Raw genomic sequence first — 20,877 nt, 5'->3', positions numbered from 1 at the left:
ATAATTTGCGATCGAGGACCTCGGCTCCTGTATACTGTGTAGGCCAGAGGGTATTCCGCCGGAATTTCAAACAATCGTCCGCTCCGGAAGCCTATAACGCCAAACTAGATGCATTATATATTCCTTGTATAGTCCGTGCTAGAGTAGGCACCAGCTCGTATGAATTAGAAAACGAATCGGGTAAGCCGATTGGTGTTTTTTCCGTGGCTGATTTGAAGCCAGAAACCTAAAATGAAACGAAAATAGCATTATTCTTCAAAACTAGTGTTTTGGAAGTAAATAGAAAACCCTTGAGCGGTCCGGACCTCAATGGGTGGCACCTTTGCATGGTAAAACGAGAACGGGATAATATTGTCAGCACTAGCAGACGGTTAAACGATTTAGATTCACTTACCTGAAACAAGAAACAATAACGCGGAAAAATTGTCTTGCCATCGCGAAGCTTTCTCCCAGCAGTATTTCCACAAAACCATCGAATGATACGATAACCGGTAAAAGCTACACAAAATCTCACTGCTTTCGGTGCACCGCGAAAGTTTCCCGACGACGACGCAGTTTTAGCACGCGAATTCGATTCTTGGATAGGAAATCGGAAAAAATATTGTTTTTTCAAGCACACGCGAAATATTTTAGCCAACATCCTCGATCAATGGCTGATAGCTCTCATCAAAACGAAGTAGATGTGGTGAGTTCTTTCCCCACTTCGTTGAGTGAAGTGGGTATTTAGAACACTTTTTGAAAGTGACGTATTCTGTTTTCCTAGAATAGTTTCAGTTTCTGAAATTATTTATTGAGGGAGCAACCTTTTAAATATTAAATATAGATTGTACACTGAATTATTTATTTATTTTGGGAGGGGGACCGTGGGGTATTGTAACCATATGTTACACTGTTTAATTGTTGGCTCCACCACAATACAAATGTAGCGAAGACTCACACGCTCGAGTTCCCAAATTCCTTAACCCAACTCAGATCACTACCGTTACCGTGTGAGTGATAGCCTTCCACGTCCATTCTTATGTCTGAGACGGATGGGTCACTCACCACGGAAAGTGTTGCATGTGCTCGACCAGGATGTTTCATCACAACGGTTTGAACATTATGTTGCGTGATATGCTCCCTATGGCTGTTGGAGCTAGGAAAAAGGCTACCAATATTTGAAAACGTAACTGTCAGTTCGGTTGGTATCGAGATAATGGTGACATTTGTCTCAATGCTACCTGAACTTAGTTGACTCGGTAAAGGGCCTGAAACGTTCTTTCGCATGTGAACACTTGAAGAAGTAAGAAGTGCGCGCGGTTTTCTGGTTTCGCTAGTATTATATTTTCTTAATGGTGGAGTGGTGTTCAGTACTAATTATGTTTTATTTCTATAGATAACAGTAGAGAATTAAAAGTTAAATAGTTAATAGTAAAAGAATACAAAGTGTTAGTACGGTTAGTTAATAATTGAAAACATTTGTCAGTAATTATAAAAAAATGTTATATATTTTGTACAGTGTTAAAAATAGTTGATTAAAATACGGAAAACACATTCACACAGATTAAAAACGTTATAAAAGGTAAATTTATAAAATAAAATATGGGTAATGAATTGGTGTTAGGTTAAGTTCCCCATGCGCTTTATGCTAATGACTGTTGGGTAGGTCCCCAGCGGGCCTTTTATTCTTGGGCTTCGGACTTCGTTCGGAGTGTGTTTTCACAGGCCAAAAAGTACCGGATCCAGTAGCGACGAGTTATCCAGAAAACCACTGAAGCGGAAAAGTAATGAACGAAGGGGTTCACTGCGACAAGTAGCACGAGACCACTAGTGCATGGTCGTCATTGTCATCTACGACGCCATTACCATCTCTCACCGCCATAGCATTCCGGACGTCATCACCATCTCAGACGCCATTGCTATATCTGGCGCCATTGTCACCGTTGATGCTATTACGCTCTATGGCGTTAACGTATCCAGGTTGCGAGTGACGCCGATAAAAACCTACTACCACGCTGGAATCATGACCGGCTAGATCGGGAGAACCGGACCTACACCAACAAAAACCCATCAAAAGCGCAAGTAGTTAGAGTATTAAGTGACGTCACTAGCCATAAGTTAAATGTACAGGGAAGGGTACTGAATAAATTATAATAATGTCGAATGTGAAAAATTAGCTTAGTTTCTATAAAATGAACAGATTTAGTACAGAGACACTCTTCTTTATATCGTTTTCCGGACTCTAAAGGAGTCGTCAGCCCTCGTCTTCGAGTGTTCTCCAGAAGGAGAATTTCTGGTTCCGCTTTTTAGAAATTTCATATTCTAATATTTTATCAACCTTTTGGTTGTCCATCTTGGTTTTCAACAGTCATAGGTGTTTCGGTTTCCTACAGTTCCCGTTCAAGAGTGAGTACCGTGGTGAGTAAATGCAATGCTCAAACAAGTAGTAGTGATTGTAAACATAATTTCCCCTCTAACCACCCACTGAGCAAGTCGAGGGGCTACACTATACCCGTCCCCTTCGCGCGTAATTCGTTCATTAGTAAACAAAATGCAGAGAGGAATGAATGTACTGGTTGATTATTTCAGCAGGAAAATATGCATCAATGGAACTAAAACTCAAGCTGTTATATTTCCCCATTCTAAATCTCCCCGACTTTTCCCACCTGAGAGTAACAAAATTAAAATAAATGGTTCTGAAATAGATTGGTTGAATGAGGCAGTTTATCTAGGACTGACCATGGATAGCAAGTTTCTCTTTAGGTCACATGTTGACAAAATAGTGTCAAAATGCAACATTTTAGTGAGATCTCTCTACCCATTGATTAACAGAAAATCTAAATTATCAACTCAAAACAAACTAGCTGTTTATAGGCAAATAGTTTATCCAGTCTTTGAGTATGCAGTTCCAGTTTGGAAAAATTGCGCAAAATGTCATACAAATAAGCTCCAAGTCGTTCAAAACAAATTTTTAAAACTGATTCTGAATCTACCTCTATGGACTAGAACTTCTTATGTACATACAATTGCTGAACAAGAAACAATCGAGCAGAAATTTGAAAACACACACAATAAATTCAAAACTAAATGTTCAATTTCTGAACATGCCATTATTAGAGCGCTTTACAACTAGAGTTAGGTTAGGTTAGTTTAGGTTAAGTTTCCAAATAATAATAATTAAAATAGACGAGTTTGGCTTGTAAAACTATGGTTAGGGATATGATAGCGCACCGCGCTGATGCAAAAGGCTGTTACGCGGTGTCGCTTTAATCGCTCCTTTAAGATGTGCCACTAGCGTATAGAAAACTAGCTTCTCCCACGCTGCAGTAACATTAATTCCAAAGTCGAGTACTTGCTTATGTCAGTTTCAACCAAACACTCGCTAGTTTAAAACTTGCCCTAAAAGTGGATACAAAGTTGACTGGTTCTGTCCTAGGTATTGAATATCAACAAACTTTTCTTAACTTTTCTATGGTTCATTTCACTGACAAACTCACTTTACCTTCCTGGAGCAATTTCATTAACATACTATCTTTAGCCCAATCGATTCTAAATTTTCATCGCTACTCAAGACATATGGGATTTTTCTTTCGTGAACATGGAGCATCGTTTATTTGGTTTTATATACCTCTCTTGTATATTGGGCAACGCAACATCTACAAACAAATTTAATATAAATCGCTCTGTAACATTGAAGTGTTGTTCTATGATCCGAGGAACTTTCGACCATAGAATTGAGCTTTTTTCTCGAATGCAGCTGATTTTATAAGAGTGTTTTGTGTATAGAATGGGTTCATCAAATGTTTGATATACGTCTCGTGCATCTCATTGAAGAAGTTCTTGATGCCCTCGTCGTTTCGATTATCATGTACCATTACAAAACGTAAATGAGATGCGGTAACAAAACCAGAAACGAACCATTGGTTAAATTTGTCAATTGATTTCAAATAAGTATTATTGGTCTTCCATTTATGCTCATCGATTAGATCAAGAGCAGCGTGTGCGATAAACTGGTTCAAATGTCTATGGTCCTCCTTCTGCAAAAAAAAAAAACAAAAAAATCACTAAACATATGAAATGGCAATGTAGGTTCGATTATTGTAACGATTAATCCTAATATTTTGATTATCGATTAATCCTAATATGATTAACGATTAATCCTAATATTTTGATTGACTTTACTATGAGGCGCCCTGTACAAGAACGGGTAGAACTTAATCGCGAATATCTTTTGTTGTATTTAACGCAGCAACGTGATTTTTTTCTCAATATCATCGGAAATGTGGTCAGCAGTTAATGATAAAGTATTCAGTACTATGAGATAATCACAACTAACTTGAATTAAAGTTTTCTTAATTGTTTCGTATTCAGTGCCTAAACAAGGCACGCAAAGTCCCAATCGCTTAAATTGAACGAATCATCACAAAGCGTATTGCGCAAAACTGACACATAAGCAAAGCAAAGCAAAGTCTTGACATTACATTCCTTTTGTGGAATTTGGCCTTTCTGTTTCAACAGACTTCGCAGCCGATTCTTAGCGTACAGAGTCATTGCATGGCTAGGTACTATGGATTCTACTGACACTAAGAACCTTTCCACCAGATCGGGGCTCGAACAAACGACAACTGGCTTGTGAGACCAGCGTCCTATGCATTGAACCGCCAACCCGGGACAATGAAAAGACGTAAAGTTAACGCTATTTGCGAAACATTTTTTTTATATTGCGCCGAAGAGAGTATTTCGCAAATAGCGTTAACTTTACGCCTGCTTAGCGGTTCAAATTCAGCTGTCTAAGCTTTTGCACTAAGCAGTTCAATTTTCCACTCCGTACTTTTACTGATATGTTATTTTGTTTCTTTAAATGTAAAAGTTAGTTGTATGCAGTGGTTTTTTTTTTCTTACCAATATTCCATTTCGTGTCTTAGGCAGAGCTAATAAAAGTCATTTACATTGACTAAAAAATAGACGAAAATGACAAGAAATTACTGTCCCTCTCAACTTCGCTTGCAAACTATGAGAACGAAATCCATGCCCAGTCAATAACATGAGCGGGACAGGAGTTTCAAAATTGTGTTTTTTCTTTCATTTGTCCTTTTAGTCATTGGCAGTTTTCAGTGAAAATCCCATAGTATGCAGTGTCGATAACTTTTACCTGTTGGTGCTCGAAATTGTAATAGTGTTGGTTTCCAAAAAAGTTCTGGAATGTAATTACTTCGATTTGCCATATTTTAGTCACTTTTTATAGCCAAGCGTCACAGATTTTCAATACGTCGATGAAAGAATGAGAATTGAAATTCTGCTGATGCTCCCTGAAGACGTTAGTTTGGTTTCGTCTTGTCGTAAATCTTCGATGAGAAACGAAAATGCTTCGTCTCTCTTCGTTTGTTCTGGTGTCGGTCATTTACGGATGAGACAGTAAAACATTGAAAATGACTGTTGGTATGGTTTCTTTCATTGAGAATGCCTGACAATTTTAAGCTCTGGCCTTAGGCAGTATTCAAATTATTTCCTAATTTTTCAGCGCCAAATATTTTTTGTATATTTTTTGTTCACCATCCATTTGCACAAGAAAAAAAAGAAAAGGAGACAAAAAAGTATGTGGTTTTTTTTTCAATGACATCTTTGTAAAGCCGCTCATCATGATTTGACGGATAAGAACTGATGACATGCGTTTTTATTTAAATGTATTAACACTATTTTTTAATATTTTTCAAAATAATTTTTAATATTTTTCAAAATAATGTTTGTATTTCTATGAATGTAATAAATTATTAATATTTCTACAGCATGTTCACATTTCGTTATCTTCGGTTGATCCTTAACAGTGTTACCATCCGCTCAGGCACTTTTGCACATCTTGGGTACACCGACTCACAACCGAAATGTATCACGATTAATTTGATACAACGAACCCAAGGGCACGGTATAATGCGCATTGTACATACACACACATACACACACATATACATACATACATGCATACATACATACATACATACATACATACATACATACATACATACATACATACATATATACCCACATGTATTCCACAAGCAAGCATCACAACATTGAGCCAATGTTTTTTTTTCTAATAGTTTCTAACTAAAATTTGAATACCAATAGTCATCTCATTAGTAGTCACCATGTTATTTTACAGATTACTCGAGTTTCGATAAATGAATTGTGATAAAATCGAGTACAAAATCAACGCTTTCGTTTCTAAGAAGCAATAGCGTTTAAAAGTAGTTCGGAAATGCACGCGTTTTTTTTGATAACGGCCAAAAAGCCACCTATCAACTTCCACTTTCGAAACAAATTGCAGGCGAGCTATGAAAAATAGAGTATTAAATTTAACACCAGACGAAAAAGAAAACTTTTCTCTGCCGTTTACTATTATTACTTACTCTCAGCGAGTGCCTAGTCATTCGAAATTACTCTTCAAAGCGAATGTTGATGGATGGCTTATTGGCCGTTATAAAAAAACGCGTGAATTGTTCAATACTGATGTTTTAGCGACGCAAAATGCTCTACATTTAATGTTGCTCTTGAAGTAAATCTATGAAACAGAGATAACAGATCTCACTCTAACCAATGGTCCTCGTATATAAAATGACTAATGGATGGAGATGAATGGGGTACCTTTAACCAATTTCTATCTCCTCTATTGGTAGATCGTTAGTTCTGAGCTGAAACGGTGGCCTTTATTACCATTCTTACATGCACTTACTCTTACATTTCACTCACACATCATCTCACCCATCAGGTCATGAAAAGATTATGTTAGTTTATACCAAGAGAGTTTCTTATTTTATTCAAGATTGAAAAAAAAATTCTTCACAAAATCTTCTGGTGATATTTTTTAAAATATAGTAATACGAAAAAAGCATCATTACACCACTAGGTGGATTAGAAAAGGTTTCTTTCTTCATCTTGGGTTGATAATCATGTTTATTTGCGAAAAAAAACATTAATTTCTAGGATCGATTTCACAAGACCACTTCAGTTAGACACGCCTACTAATATCTTTCTTATCATTATCACCATCCCTGGAATCCAAGAAATATCTATGTTACACACTTAGAAAAGTTCGCAGAATTCGGTAATTTTTTACCGAATTTTCAACAGCTGAACCTTCGATAATCAGTTCGATAAATAAATTGATTACCTATCGTTCGGTAATCGCTGAACTGGCAAACAACTACCGTACACTGTAAAACCAATTGGATCTGATTGTTCAATAATTTATTGTTTGTTTGTTTTCCTTTGGTTAAAATTCTGGATTTTCGGATTTAAAACAAAAATTTACAAAAACGAATGAAGGAAATTCCAACCTGTTGTGGCTATAGTTTTATTCCCCAAAAAAAGGTCAAATGTTCCGGCTGATCGGAATTATGAGCGCTTTCCAAAACACTGCACGTCGACTCCACCAGAAATTTCCCTCGAATTTGTGTAGGCAGCAAGTATACAAGTCAACGATTTTGTTTTAGACTTTGTTAAGACGTAAAGCCGCCTTGAGCTAGTTTTAATATGATCAGTATCTAACGGGGAAACAGATTGGAAAACCGACATGTGAACACAATGATGTAATGAAAACCGCGAAAATGTTACCGCAGAGACGGGACTCGAACCCGTAGCTAACTCCTAACCGGGGAAATTGTTTTACCAATTAAACTACCCTGCATATGAAAACACATGAAGAGAAAGTCCAATTGATTGGACGAAACTAAGCATGCTTCGCTCTACTTAGCCACTACGGTATTCACTTACAGTCCCGTATCGACGGAAACAAATTCAACAGAAACACATACAATGATCACGAGTCTATCTCTACCCATCTGCTTTTGCCGCACGATACTGATTTGAGACTTTTGTTTTTGTCTATTTCGCTATCTACGGGATAACACACGATAGTTTCATCCATCGATTTAATGGATCTCCACTAGTGTGTGGTAGCAGCAGTGACGATTGTGTGATCTCAAACACAATGGTAAAGGTAGACAAACCTTTTATTGTCCTTCAACGATTTTGTTTTAGACTTTGTTAAGACGTAAAGCCGCCTTGAGCTAGTTTTAATATGATCAGTATCTAACGGGGAAACAGATTGGAAAACCGACATGTGAACACAATGATGTAATGAAAACCGCGAAAATGTTACCGCAGAGACGGGACTCGAACCCGTAGCTAACTCCTAACCGGGGAAATTGTTTTACCAATTAAACTACCCTGCATATGAAAACACATGAAGAGAAAGTCCAATTGATTGGACGAAACTAAGCATGCTTCGCTCTACTTAGCCACTACGGTATTCACTTACAGTCCCGTATCGACGGAAACAAATTCAACAGAAACACATACAATGATCACGAGTCTATCTCTACCCATCTGCTTTTGCCGCACGATACTGATTTGAGACTTTTGTTTTTGTCTATTTCGCTATCTACGGGATAACACACGATAGTTTCATCCATCGATTTAATGGATCTCCACTAGTGTGTGGTAGCAGCAGTGACGATTGTGTGATCTCAAACACAATGGTAAAGGTAGACAAACCTTTTATTGTCCTTCAACGATTTTGTTTTAGACTTTGTTAAGACGTAAAGCCGCCTTGAGCTAGTTTTAATATGATCAGTATCTAACGGGGAAACAGATTGGAAAACCGACATGTGAACACAATGATGTAATGAAAACCGCGAAAATGTTACCGCAGAGACGGGACTCGAACCCGTAGCTAACTCCTAACCGGGGAAATTGTTTTACCAATTAAACTACCCTGCATATGAAAACACATGAAGAGAAAGTCCAATTGATTGGACGAAACTAAGCATGCTTCGCTCTACTTAGCCACTACGGTATTCACTTACAGTCCCGTATCGACGGAAACAAATTCAACAGAAACACACAATGATCACGAGTCTATCTCTACCCATCTGCTTTTGCCGCACGATACTGATTTGAGACTTTTGTTTTTGTCTATTTCGCTATCTACGGGATAACACACGATAGTTTCATCCATCGATTTAATGGATCTCCACTAGTGTGTGGTAGCAGCAGTGACGATTGTGTGATCTCAAACACAATGGTAAAGGTAGACAAACCTTTTATTGTCCTTCAACGATTTTGTTTTAGACTTTGTTAAGACGTAAAGCCGCCTTGAGCTAGTTTTAATATGATCAGTATCTAACGGGGAAACAGATTGGAAAACCGACATGTGAACACAATGATGTAATGAAAACCGCGAAAATGTTACCGCAGAGACGGGAAATCTGTTTCCCCGTTAGATACTGATCATATTAAAACTAGCTCAAGGCGGCTTTACGTCTTAACAAAGTCTAAAACAAAATCGTTGAAGGACAATAAAAGGTTTGTCTACCTTTACCATTGTGTTTGAGATCACACAATCGTCACTGCTGCTACCACACACTAGTGGAGATCCATTAAATCGATGGATGAAACTATCGTGTTTTATCCCGTAGATAGCGAAATAGACAAAAACAAAAGTCTCAAATCAGTATCGTGCGGCAAAAGCAGATGGGTAGAGATAGACTCGTGATCATTGTATGTGTTTCTGTTGAATTTGTTTCCGTCGATACGGGACTGTAAGTGAATACCGTAGTGGCTAAGTAGAGCGAAGCATGCTTAGTTTCGTCCAATCAATTGGACTTTCTCTTCATGTGTTTTCATATGCAGGGTAGTTTAATTGGTAAAACAATTTCCCCGGTTAGGAGTTAGCTACGGGTTCGAGTCCCGTCTCTGCGGTAACATTTTCGCGGTTTTCATTACATCATTGTGTTCACATGTCGGTTTTCCAATCTGTTTCCCCGTTAGATACTGATCATATTAAAACTAGCTCAAGGCGGCTTTACGTCTTAACAAAGTCTAAAACAAAATCGTTGAAGGACAATAAAAGGTTTGTCTACCTTTACCATTGTGTTTGAGATCACACAATCGTCACTGCTGCTACCACACACTAGTGGAGATCCATTAAATCGATGGATGAAACTATCGTGTGTTATCCCGTAGATAGCGAAATAGACAAAAACAAAAGTCTCAAATCAGTATCGTGCGGCAAAAGCAGATGGGTAGAGATAGACTCGTGATCATTGTATGTGTTTCTGTTGAATTAGGTTTTTTACCGTCACTGCTAACCTCAATCGGATGAACACATTTTGACAGTTCAGCAGTACTGTTTGTAAACAGAAATTTCTTTTGTTTGTTTATTGACAAATTTGATCAGACCATTTACGGTCCATATCGCCTAAATAAAGTTTTAAAACATTTGTTCACGATTGAATACGGTTCGTTTTTGATATTTATTAAATAAAAGTGACTAGTTGCAAAGTGTAAAGATGATTGTTTTAGATGTGCTCTTCGATTTTTGTTTAAGCTTGTTTGTAAACAGTACCGCTGAACTGTCAAGGATGAATACTTGTTCATTTGTGTCGTCACGATAAAAAACCTAATTTGTTTCCGTCGATACGGGACTGTAAGTGAATACCGTAGTGGCTAAGTAGAGCGAAGCATGCTTAGTTTCGTCCAATCAATTGGACTTTCTCTTCATGTGTTTTCATATGCAGGGTAGTTTAATTGGTAAAACAATTTCCCCGGTTAGGAGTTAGCTACGGGTTCGAGTCCCGTCTCTGCGGTAACATTTTCGCGGTTTTCATTACATCATTGTGTTCACATGTCGGTTTTCCAATCTGTTTCCCCGTTAGATACTGATCATATTAAAACTAGCTCAAGGCGGCTTTACGTCTTAACAAAGTCTAAAACAAAATCGTTGAAGGACAATAAAAGGTTTGTCTACCTTTACCATTGTGTTTGAGATCACACAATCGTCACTGCTGCTACCACACACTAGTGGAGATCCATTAAATCGATGGATGAAACTATCGTGTGTTATCCCGTAGATAGCGAAATAGACAAAAACAAAAGTCTCAAATCAGTATCGTGCGGCAAAAGCAGATGGGTAGAGATAGACTCGTGATCATTGTATGTGTTTCTGTTGAATTTGTTTCCGTCGATACGGGACTGTAAGTGAATACCGTAGTGGCTAAGTAGAGCGAAGCATGCTTAGTTTCGTCCAATCAATTGGACTTTCTCTTCATGTGTTTTCATATGCAGGGTAGTTTAATTGGTAAAACAATTTCCCCGGTTAGGAGTTAGCTACGGGTTCGAGTCCCGTCTCTGCGGTAACATTTTCGCGGTTTTCATTACATCATTGTGTTCACATGTCGGTTTTCCAATCTGTTTCCCCGTTAGATACTGATCATATTAAAACTAGCTCAAGGCGGCTTTACGTCTTAACAAAGTCTAAAACAAAATCGTTGAAGGACAATAAAAGGTTTGTCTACCTTTACCATTGTGTTTGAGATCACACAATCGTCACTGCTGCTACCACACACTAGTGGAGATCCATTAAATCGATGGATGAAACTATCGTGTGTTATCCCGTAGATAGCGAAATAGACAAAAACAAAAGTCTCAAATCAGTATCGTGCGGCAAAAGCAGATGGGTAGAGATAGACTCGTGATCATTGTATGTGTTTCTGTTGAATTTGTTTCCGTCGATACGGGACTGTAAGTGAATACCGTAGTGGCTAAGTAGAGCGAAGCATGCTTAGTTTCGTCCAATCAATTGGACTTTCTCTTCATGTGTTTTCATATGCAGGGTAGTTTAATTGGTAAAACAATTTCCCCGGTTAGGAGTTAGCTACGGGTTCGAGTCCCGTCTCTGCGGTAACATTTTCGCGGTTTTCATTACATCATTGTGTTCACATGTCGGTTTTCCAATCTGTTTCCCCGTTAGATACTGATCATATTAAAGTATACAAGTGATACAAAATTATTTTCTGCCTATAAGTAAACAAAAAGCTTTTAGTGGTTCAAATGTTTTAAAAACTTTTGCACCTGTACCTCAATCCATTCGATGAACTCTTCAAGATTTTTTGTTTGGTTAATAAAAAGACACTTACTAAAAACAGTTTGACAGTTAGTTTCATGACAATCAGTTTTCACATAAGTTCGGTTATTGGAAGATAATTTTATCATACGGGCAGTATGGTTTATACCGTACTCGGCAACTATTCAGATTTACCGCATGAATTGTATATCTATTTACAAAATTCTGTAATGAAAATTTACGTAAGGCTGATCATCCGGTAAAGATTTGATTAATTATTGTAGAAGAACCCTCTCAGCAGGCCGTCCTATTTTGTTGGTCTTTGAGCGCTTGTTGAACGACATATTGCACGAAACATTCGTTCAGTTTGCTGGAACGGTTTGTTGTTTTTTCTCTTGCAAAAATAATGTGAAAATTAAGTGTTACCTTTACATAGAAAGAAAATTTGCTCTTATTCTACGTGAAGTAGAAGTATTGTGCAGATATGTAGTGTTAATTTAAAAAAAAATAGTGGAAAAAACTTCAGAAATTCTGCAGTAAAACTAGTCCAACGCGGCTCCAACTCCTCGTATTAAAAATGGATCAACAATGGACCTCTGTCTTTCGTTCAACAAATCCGGCGTTGAACGAAAAATATGGCATTCGGTACAACGGTCTGTTTAAAAATCGGCAAACGAAGGCCCCGTGTTGGCCTCCCGTTGAACGATTGTTTGGACTTTCATTGGGCCAATGATCCAACGTATTGGACCAATGAAGGACCACCGTTGAACGTTTTTTTTTCCAAGAGGGAAAACTCATGTACCGAAAAATCGGTCATATCTATAGATTACCAAAATTTCTCGTCAAAAATATTACCGGACAAAGGAAATAAATCTTAATGTGTAGTACATCAGATTACGACCAAGCCTAGTTTGACCCTATGTTAGGGACATTTATCCATCTATTTATATATATATATATATATATATATATATATATATATATATATATATATATATATATATATATATATATATATATATATATATATATATATATAAATAGATGGATAAATGTCCCTAACATAGGGTCAAACTAGGCTTGGTCGTAATCTGATGTACTACACATTAAGATTTATTTCCTTTGTATATATATATATTTATATATATATATATATATATATATATATATATATATATATATATATATATATATATATATATATATATATATATATATATATATATATATATATATATATATATATATATATATATATATATATATATATATATATATATATATATATATATATATATATATATATATATATATATATATATATATATATATATATACAAAGGTGATTCGATGTTAAGCATCCGAATCATGGATTTCTCCATGGCTCTACATTATTGACAGTCACTATAGTGTAGGCTAAAGCAGATTTTTGATTAGTTTTGAATAACCGAAATTTCTATTGTCTATACCTACCTTTGCTTCTTTATTGGCGTTAACGAATTCCATTTCAAATATAGGATTATCGTTATGACCAACAATGGCAAAATAATAACTGCTACTCATAGTATCCAGCGGATTTACAATAACAAACAAATGTACACTTCATTAAACCGCTAGAAGAGCATACATAGCTGAACAGCTTTGCAGTCTTCTTCTTCTTCTTCTTCTCCTTTGATGTGACAGCTGTCACATCTGTTTATGGCACATGCTATTTGCTATCACGACGTAAAATACACTGGTGGCGTGATAAGACAGGTTTGGTTGTGTTGGTAATTTTCTCATGAAATTAAGTATGGCGCGCCGGGATTCAAGCATGTAAACATAAACAAATGACCATTTCAGATCGGAATTTTACTTCTAAGTTACTCCAGTTGTCGCGCAGCCTGGCGAATCTTTGGCACTAATTGAAAATTGGAACATTTTTTCTTCAAGGGCTTGCAAGGTAACGTCGAAATATAGAAAATTTTACACACATTCGATTCTGTTCATTTCGTTGGAGGAAGGATTTGGCGGATCGCACTGTGGTATCTATTACAGTTATTATGGATAATGGAGTGATTGTGCTGTGGGTTGCATTTCAAATGTAGGTGATGAAAACAATTGAAACATCCCGGAACAAAACACCGCATTTCACTGTCAATATTTTCGCAAACAGAACCAACTCTAAATATTTTCATAAAAGGAACTCCCGGAACGTCATTTGTTTATGTTTTTTCTTCTTCACGTCTCTCTCTTATTCCAAAATAAAATGACAACTGCACTAACACATAGAAAAACGTGATCACCAGAGTATTTTACATCGTGATTTGCTATAACACCAGCAGAGATGCCATTTATACAGATTTATCTCTATTATACAGATTTTTACATGCTCATACAGATTTAAAACAGAGTACAGATTTCATACAGATTACCTCAATTTAATACAGATTTATACAGATCTCACAAAAAATATCAACTTTTCTGTCTGAGCTATGTTTTAGTATTTGATTTCAGTGATGAGATCAAAGTCTTTCGATCAACGGACAAATAACATTTGTATTATCGATGACCTGTCTGAGAATCAAAGGTTAGCTCGCTGTTGTGGGAATTCTCTCTGAAGCAACAAACGGTAGCTTATTCTCGTCTCCCGATCCGACTCTGTATGGGCAGTGGATAATTGCGATAGAATCATTTTACTATTACCGTTTATTCTAACTATGTGAATATAATTTTTGTATAAGTTTTTCTATGAAAATGTATGTGAATGCTCCACACAAAGGTTTTTAAATATTGCAACATAGTATAAGAATCATCAAGTCGAATCATCGATTCGATTTTCTGCGATAATTGTCAACTTGCGATTCTCTTGGTAAATTCCAGCCAGCAACGATAATATTTTCTATTTAAAAGATATTTTTATTCAGGCTTATTTGCGTACAAGCTTTACGTGGCCGAATTAGCCGATTTTTTAAAAAATGCTTTTTTTGAAGTGGATCTCGTTGTCACTCTTTTTCTAGGAGGAGAAGAGCTTCCATTTCCCTCCTGCGAGGGTTGAGGGGCACTTTGTTCGTGACTCGTCTCGTCATCCATTGCCTCATCGGTTGTATTGTTGTTGGTGTCCGTCTTCGTTTCGTTTTCCTTGTTGTTCGTAGTCTTGAGCTCGTTGCTAGTTGCTTCAGATGCGCCTTGTTGTACATTGGATACAGTTGCTGGTTGGTTTGATGGTGAAACAGGAGTACTGCGCTCACTAGTTTCCATTGTTGAACGGTTTACCTTGTCTTTGGTTGAAGATGTCCTTTTCGCAGTTTCGGTGCAATGTTTACCGTAGTGTGCCGGTTGTTCACAAAACTGACATGTAACCAGCTGATTTTCATAGGTAATCAGTGTTTTACACGGATGTTTCCCACCTTGACCACAAATGATGTAAGATGGAATTGCCTTACGTAGTTGCATACGTACCACTCGCACGCCATTCCGGGGGAAAAAATTCCGCCGTACTTCTCTTTCGATGGAAAGAACTTCACCGTACTGCGACATATTGTCCCGAACGAACTTATCGCTGGCCTGCGGGGGAAGGTCATGCACGCGTACTTCTATGGCATTGTCCACCATGTGCACAGGGATTTTGTATTTAATGTAGTCACACTCAACACTGTGCACCTCGTTGTTAACCGAAGCGAATGCAATTGCATCGCTTTCACGTTTAAACATAATGTACACACAGTTAGATGCCTTGTTGAATTGAATCTCAGTACATTATTAGCGTCTAGATTGCGTTCTTTAAGTAAGATTTCAATTTCATTTGCTGCTGGTCTAACTCTGCAACGCTTGAAATCTATACAAATTGAATTTGGTCTTGTAGGCCAAGAATTCCGGCTTTGTAAAATCGTATTTGACCATTCCGTACACTCTATTGTTCACTGTACTGTATTGTCTTTGTTTCTGTTGTTTCGACCTTAAATGATTTGCGGCCGTAAATGATTTTCAACTGTGTCGTGTGAGATGCGAGCACGAACTGAGCAACGATAATTATCAGACTATAATTAGTGCCGTGAAATACTCAGAGTAAGAAGAAATGAAGCAAAGATATGTAGAAAAATTCTCTCACGGTTCATGCATTGAGAGACACGAGTTTTTGTAGCATCTTCTACCGGATTGAAAATGTTGTATACCATATATTAAAAAAACGAGTAGCTTCTGTAATCACTAACACCGTTTGAAACTAATTTGAACTGATATTCAAGGAAGTCATGGATCATGAAACGTTATTGTCAGACTGAGAGTTGAATGATGTGATTTGACGTTGCATATTTGACGTTGGAAATCCATGTCAACTTATGAAGTCAACATTTTCAAACTTGATAAGTGTATGGAACTATTTCTGTGAGCGCGACAATGGCTTACGAGGTTATAATGAATAAATGCTCATTGAATCTACCATTATATAACCATTAACATTATTATCATTATTAATTTATTGTTGATAAGTGAATACAGATAAATACAGATTTATTATACTGAGAAATACAGATTTTCTATGAAAATATCTAGCATCTCTGAATACCAGTCAGTTTTTATGAGCTTCGCAGTCTTGAAATAATTTGTTTACAGTAAACATTGAACTTTTTTCTTCTTATCTCTCGGTTAATTTTTCAAAAGGGCGTATAAGCAAGTGACAGTTTCTATTTAATCACTCTCTCTTTTGATTATTGTGATGTGATTAAAAAAATTTTCTTTGATATCACTATTCTGTTTTAAAGTTGAAAGTTTTGGGTATCATTTCATGTAAAGAGTTGAGTCGACGACACGACCAGACACTCCGAAGAAAAATCGGAATAAAAAGTGTTCGTGAGCGATTTACCACCAGTTACCATAAATATAGCGACCCCTTGAAAATGACAAAAACTAACTGTTCGAGCAACACTGATTAAGTTGCTATGAGCTAGTTACCAAGGAGCACCAGAATAAATAAACAAACAGTTTGAAACAGTTGTGGAATAATTCCACATTTCATGATTATTCAAAATCATTTACAAAAAACTGCAAAAAATAACAACAATTCATTCGAGGCTAAATTGTGTATAAAGTTTGTCAAACGCTGCTTGGTGAGTGGTTATCTTCATATAAATGGATTTCTAAACGCTTTGTGTTTTTAGTTCGATCTCGAAAAAAGAAATTATGATGGATTGGTTAGTATCATTACTAGTGAAGTTGCCTGGAGCGAGTTATCAAAAAGTCTACATTCAATCGGCTTGGTGGACTAGTTTTAGACCAGGAAGCTCGAGCATTGGCTTCATTCCTTACGGGAGGTAATCCTGGTCCGTTTGCGATAAGCTTGCCAGATTGCAACAAATAGCGACAATTCTGAATCTAGAGAGCGTTTCAGAATTACCTGAGAATTAGGATTCGTCTTCAACAACATGCCGTCTGACACCTAGCGAAGTCCGGACAATTCTTGCGTTGAGGTAAGCATTTACAGGTCATTCAGATCCCCAACGCAAAAGCAAAAATGTTCTAGTACAGATACATTTTTTATTGAATCTGCAGGCTGGACTTCAAAATAGACGACATAAAAAGTTGAAACTTTAAACGAGGAATGTAAGTATTTCTGGGAACGTTATGAATGTGATAAATGCTTAATTAGATGAATATATTCTCTCTGAAGATAACACACGATAAGTTTTTTATTGCCCTAAACAACCGAAATCAATTTTTTTGTGGTGAATAATTTGCGTTGCCGGTACGGTACGCCACTTCAAATTACATTTTCGTTATGAGACAAGTACTCCAGAAGTGTCGCGCCATTGACTTCAAAGCGGCATACGACACAATCGCTATGGCAGATTATGCAGCTATGGCAGATCTCTGAAAGAATAAATTTAATATCTACCAGCCGGCCAACTACACTCAGTGGTTTCGTTTTAAGTGAGAATCTCTTGTTTATGTTTACATTTCATATGTGGTTTCCAAGGATACTGGTAACTGTTTTTCAAAATCAATAATTTACCAACTTGTGTTGCCAGTTCCAACATTTTTTCAAGCGATTCCGTTTTGACATTACCAGTTACTGAGGGGTAGTTAGATTTGCGATACAGTTTTGATAGTCGAGTGGCAGGTCGTGTCGTCGGTTGAGTGATAAACGTGGAAACTGCTTGGTAATTAATAGAAGAGAAAGTAAACAAAGAGAAACTGTCACTTGCTTATACGCCCTTTTGAAAAATTAACCGAGAATCTGTTTTCAGCTGACATCATAGTTGCCATTTTAAAATATGTGTTTCAACTTGAAAAATCTGTGTGGCAAATAGGTAAAAATATTTGTGGTTTTACAGAAAAATCTGTGAATCTGTGAACTCTGGCTGGCATCCGTCTCATTGCTGAATGCGATGCCAGATAGTGGTGGTGCACGCTTAAAAATAGTTACTCATAAATGAGTAAGATCTCACTCATCTACAGAAAAAGTGGAACAACTCTAATTTAGAGTAACTCCGAAGTTACTCAAATTTGAGTTCTTCCACTGGAAACGATATTTGGGTAAAATCTACTCATTTACTGAGTAATACTTTATTCGTACATGTACAAAAACAGAGTAACTATCACTCAAATTTTGTGTGAAATTTTATTTCACATATACCAAATTTGCAAAAAAAATTGCTCCTATTGTATTAAAATGTTTAATAATTGAACTCAATACTATATCAAGTGGTGGTCGCTTGGAGTAGTGTGTTATGCTCAGGCACCAATCATACACTTATTCCTCATAAATGACATTTGAGCATATTCGTTTCCATTCTAAAGCACAACACGAAGCTGATCATTCCGGTTTTTGCAGACACAACACCGTTTGTGTTGATCGACTCACCCTCGAAATACGCGTCTCACTAACAAAAAATACAACCTGTTGCTACAAATGGTTATTACAACCTTTAGACTTATCGCGAATGCGAATAGTAACTATAAAACAAGATTTTGCGTTAAACTCAAATTTAGAGTAGGAGTTACTCAATATCATTGATGATAACTACTCAATTTTTGACCTTTCCATGTATCATTTGAAAATGAGTAACTAGTACTCAAACTTTGAGTAACTTTTTCTAAGCGTGTATGATTGTTTTGGACCAATGTCTCACTTCAACATCAACAATGAAATCTGTTCGATTTAAAATACATTTATGATCTTCGTTAACGATAATATTATTTGTTCCGGCAGATTTTATTGTTTAAATGAATTAATTGTCTATTACATGTTTGTTTATTAAAGTTGAGTTGATGTTATTGACCATGTTGGTTGATTCAATTATACTGCACCTTTATATCAGGGAAAATTTTTGTTTTCATCTATGATTAATTTGTGTAATGATACAACTAAGTTTATTGTTTTTTTTTATTTCTTATAGACCAGACAAGTTTTTTTCTCCAGTGGATAATCAAAAATGTTTGCAAATGTTTCAAACGACAAATTGTACCTTGGGATTTTACAAAACTGATGCATTGTTTTATTTTTAGTCCAGTTGTTAGACTGGGTAAAAAATTTTATAGAAGCTTTAAAAACTATGATATTACTTGTCAAAAGAGACTTTTATTATAGTCGTCATAAAACAGGTAGTGATTGAAAAATCAATTACAAAACTCCTATAAATTACAATCAAAACCATTAGGCATTCGAATTGTTACTTGGGCGTTGTTCATCTAGACTATTTTTTATTGTGTTGGTAGTTTTCACCAGAAATTAAGTGGCGGCAGACCAGAAGCAAGTAAATATTGTAACAGAACGGGTTCGATTTTGTCTTGCGTTGGAGGACGAGAAATAGGCACAATTAGAGTAACAGAGGTATTTTGGCCCACTTTAGGATTGATTTTATTTTGGCCCACTTTGAATAAATATCCACCAAATGTTGTAATATCTTTGAAATCCCCTTCCGCAATAGGTAATTGAATGTGTTTACCTTCAAATTTATGTAACATGAGTTACTTCACATCAATTAAATCCGATAAAATCGATAAAGTTTGTTAGGTGGGCCAAAATATATGAAGTGGCCAAAATACCTCTGTTACCCTATGTATATAGTTTTGGCAATATGTATTAAATCCGTATGCAGGAAATTCTCATGGACGTATACAAATCAATACACTACAGGTAATTCTGTATGAATGGCAACTCTGTTGGTAAATGAAAAAAATAAACACAGTCTAGATGACAGACAGGATGTTTTTGATAGGGTAACGTGGCTCCATCATGACACATATGAGTACTGTCCCAAATAAAGGAATATTCGAAATGACCGTTAAAATGATTGAAGAATCTAATTTGAGTGTCCTGTCTGTTAGTCTGTGATTAAATTTGATTTATGTTAATTTCAAGCTAGAATATGATTGTTTTGGACCAATGTCTCACTTCAACATCAACAATGAAATCTGTTCGATTTAAAATACATTTATGATCTTCGTTAACGATAATATTATTTGTTCCGGCAGATTTTATTGTTTAAATGAATTAATTGTCTATTACATGTTTGTTTATTAAAGTTGAGTTGATGTTATTGACCATGTTGGTTGATTCAATTATACTGCACCTTTATATCAGGGAAAATTTTTGTTTTCATCTATGATTAATTTGTGTAATGATACAACTAAGTTTATTGTTTTTTTTTTATTTCTTATAGACCAGACAAGTTTTTTTCTCCAGTGGATAATCAAAAATGTTTGCAAATGTTTCAAACGACAAATTGTACCTTGGGATTTTACAAAACTGATGCATCAAATTACAAAACTTATGGAGCATTGAATCATTGGAAACTATTAAAATTAAAATACTTGAGCTTATTTATGGTAACTAAACAATTTGTGACGCGATCTAATTGAAAGTTTAGAAAGCTAAAAAAGTAAATTGAAGGCATTTGAGAACTTGAGAATGGATATAAATCGAAATGAAAATAGTTTTAAAATGCTCTTGGATTAGTATGAAAGAAATAATTAAGTTCTCTTGAATCCATACAAAATGTATGGTTTTAACATAC

General features: G+C 36.2%; 1 protein-coding gene and 1 long non-coding RNA gene across 2 annotated transcripts; one reads left to right on the top strand and one right to left on the bottom strand.

The window, feature by feature from the left end:
• Positions 1–3,588: 3,588 nt before the first annotated feature.
• LOC131431548 (probable trafficking protein particle complex subunit 2) lies at positions 3,589–13,539 on the bottom strand. Its single transcript, XM_058597331.1, has 2 exons — positions 13,355–13,539; positions 3,589–4,016 (listed from the first exon to the last, which is right to left on the bottom strand). The coding sequence occupies exons 1-2, from the start codon at positions 13,442–13,444 to the stop codon at positions 3,684–3,686; spliced, it is 423 nt and encodes a 140-aa protein (XP_058453314.1). The 5' UTR covers positions 13,445–13,539; the 3' UTR covers positions 3,589–3,683.
• A 3,351-nt stretch (positions 13,540–16,890) lies between these two features.
• Positions 16,891–17,479, top strand: LOC131427496 (uncharacterized). Its single transcript, XR_009229279.1, has 3 exons — positions 16,891–16,968; positions 17,020–17,328; positions 17,411–17,479. It is a non-coding gene; the product is annotated as an uncharacterized LOC131427496 (long non-coding RNA).
• Positions 17,480–20,877: the final 3,398 nt, after the last annotated feature.

The sequence above is a fragment of the Malaya genurostris genome, chromosome 2, assembly GCF_030247185.1.
Source record: "Malaya genurostris strain Urasoe2022 chromosome 2, Malgen_1.1, whole genome shotgun sequence".
Lineage (NCBI taxonomy): Eukaryota > Metazoa > Arthropoda > Insecta > Diptera > Culicidae > Malaya > Malaya genurostris.
This window is presented reverse-complemented; position numbering and strand designations above follow the sequence as displayed.

Excerpts from the sequence above, each read along its gene's own strand:
- LOC131431548 (XM_058597331.1), bottom strand. The coding sequence starts at position 13,444 with ATGAGTAGCAGTTATTATTTTGCCATTGTTGGTCATAACGATAATCCT. Across the intron at positions 4,017-13,354 it reads ACGCCAATAAAGAAGCAAAG|AAGGAGGACCATAGACATTT; the intron begins GTAGGTATAGAC and ends TTTTTTTTGCAG.